The following is a 1,357-nucleotide window of genomic DNA, read 5'->3' as shown; positions in this document are numbered from 1 at the left end:
GAGAGAGAGAGAGAGAGAGAGAGAGAGAGAGAGAGAGAGAGAGAGAGAGAGAGACTAAAGATTTTATTATGCTTTGTCAAATAGGTTGGTACTGGATCGATCCAAATTTGGGCATGCCAGACGATGCTATTAGTGTGATTTGTAATATCACGAACATGGGCGAAACTTGCATCTTTCCAGACATTCACAGTAGTCACATGCCGAGCATACCGTGGAGGAAAGAAGACAATAAAACCGACTGGTACTCGCATTTACGTGGAGGATTTAGAGTAAGATCGATGAAATTTCCATTCTTTTCAATATGATTAATTATTTCTACTCTGAAATTTTCTCTGTACTTAACGTTATTATCATTCTTAAAAGTGTTAGTTAAATACTGCGTTTATGACGTGTTCTTCTTGTAATGTTAAAAAAAGTTTGATCAACAAATAAAAAAATGAATAAAATTACAAAGTCTAGAGTTGCAAATTATGAATTTTATTAGAGGAAATTGATCATATTTTCCAGATAAGTTACGAGACAATCGGAATTGTGCAGATGAACTTCTTACGTCTACTTAGTCAAGAAGCTTATCAGAATTTTACGTATACGTGCACGAACAGCGTTGCTTGGTACGATGGCGAGAATCGCAGTTACAATCTCTCGCTGCGATTACTCGGCGACAACGGGGACGAATTCTCGTACAACAATATCAGACCTCACCTCATCGCGGACGAGTGCAAGAGCCGAAGTGGTAAAGAGGAGACCGTGTTCTTAATTCGCACCAGCAAGTTACAGCAGCTACCGCTGATCGATTTTTATCCAGTCGATTACGGATTACCACAACAAGCTTTCGGCTTCAAAGTCGGCCCAGTTTGTTTCAAATAGACCAGTAAATTTGATTACACTATTCTCCCGCGTAATTATATAATTTTTTACGTAATTAATACTTAATTGTGAACACGAGAAGTGCAATTTAATGCGAGGTTCGAATTATGCATAATTTAGGAAGTAAGAGATTTTTATCGTGTGTTTATAGCATGGACTTTATATGTAATACCTTTAACTTCTTCTGTACAGTTCAGACTGACGTTTTTATATATACAATAATTTATATAAATAATACGCTTAATATGTGTATAAATAAAATAGCGTGTTAATTATTAATTGTCCTCTAATTTATTTTCAAATACATCATATTTTCAACTATTAGTAATTCCAGTTCTTAATTTTTCTAATTAATATTTTATTTTGAATTTTGAACGTATACAGTATTATTGACTATTGAATTATTGATATTTTTTATTATAAGATATTAATTCTAATCTTTTTAAAATACATCTTAAATTTTAATTTTCGATTATTATATATTTAATTA

General features: G+C 32.8%; 1 protein-coding gene across 1 annotated transcript in view; it reads left to right on the top strand.

The window, feature by feature from the left end:
• The window catches only part of LOC108747461 (collagen alpha-1(XI) chain-like), a 9,888-nt gene extending 8,858 nt beyond the window's left edge, over positions 1-1,030 (top strand). Inside the window, exons 17-18 of the mRNA XM_018484941.1 lie at positions 85-269; positions 508-1,030. Of these exons, the coding sequence (XP_018340443.1) occupies positions 85-269; positions 508-867 (545 nt within the window). The 3' untranslated portion in view covers positions 868-1,030. The remainder of the gene's footprint in view (positions 1-84; positions 270-507) is intronic.
• Positions 1,031-1,357: the final 327 nt, after the last annotated feature.

The sequence above is a fragment of the Trachymyrmex septentrionalis genome, unplaced genomic scaffold (assembly GCF_001594115.1).
Source record: "Trachymyrmex septentrionalis isolate Tsep2-gDNA-1 unplaced genomic scaffold, Tsep1.0 scaffold2, whole genome shotgun sequence".
In the NCBI taxonomy this organism is placed as follows: domain Eukaryota; kingdom Metazoa; phylum Arthropoda; class Insecta; order Hymenoptera; family Formicidae; genus Trachymyrmex; species Trachymyrmex septentrionalis.
Note: the sequence above shows the minus strand (reverse complement) of the source record. Positions and strands in the feature narration are given on the sequence as shown.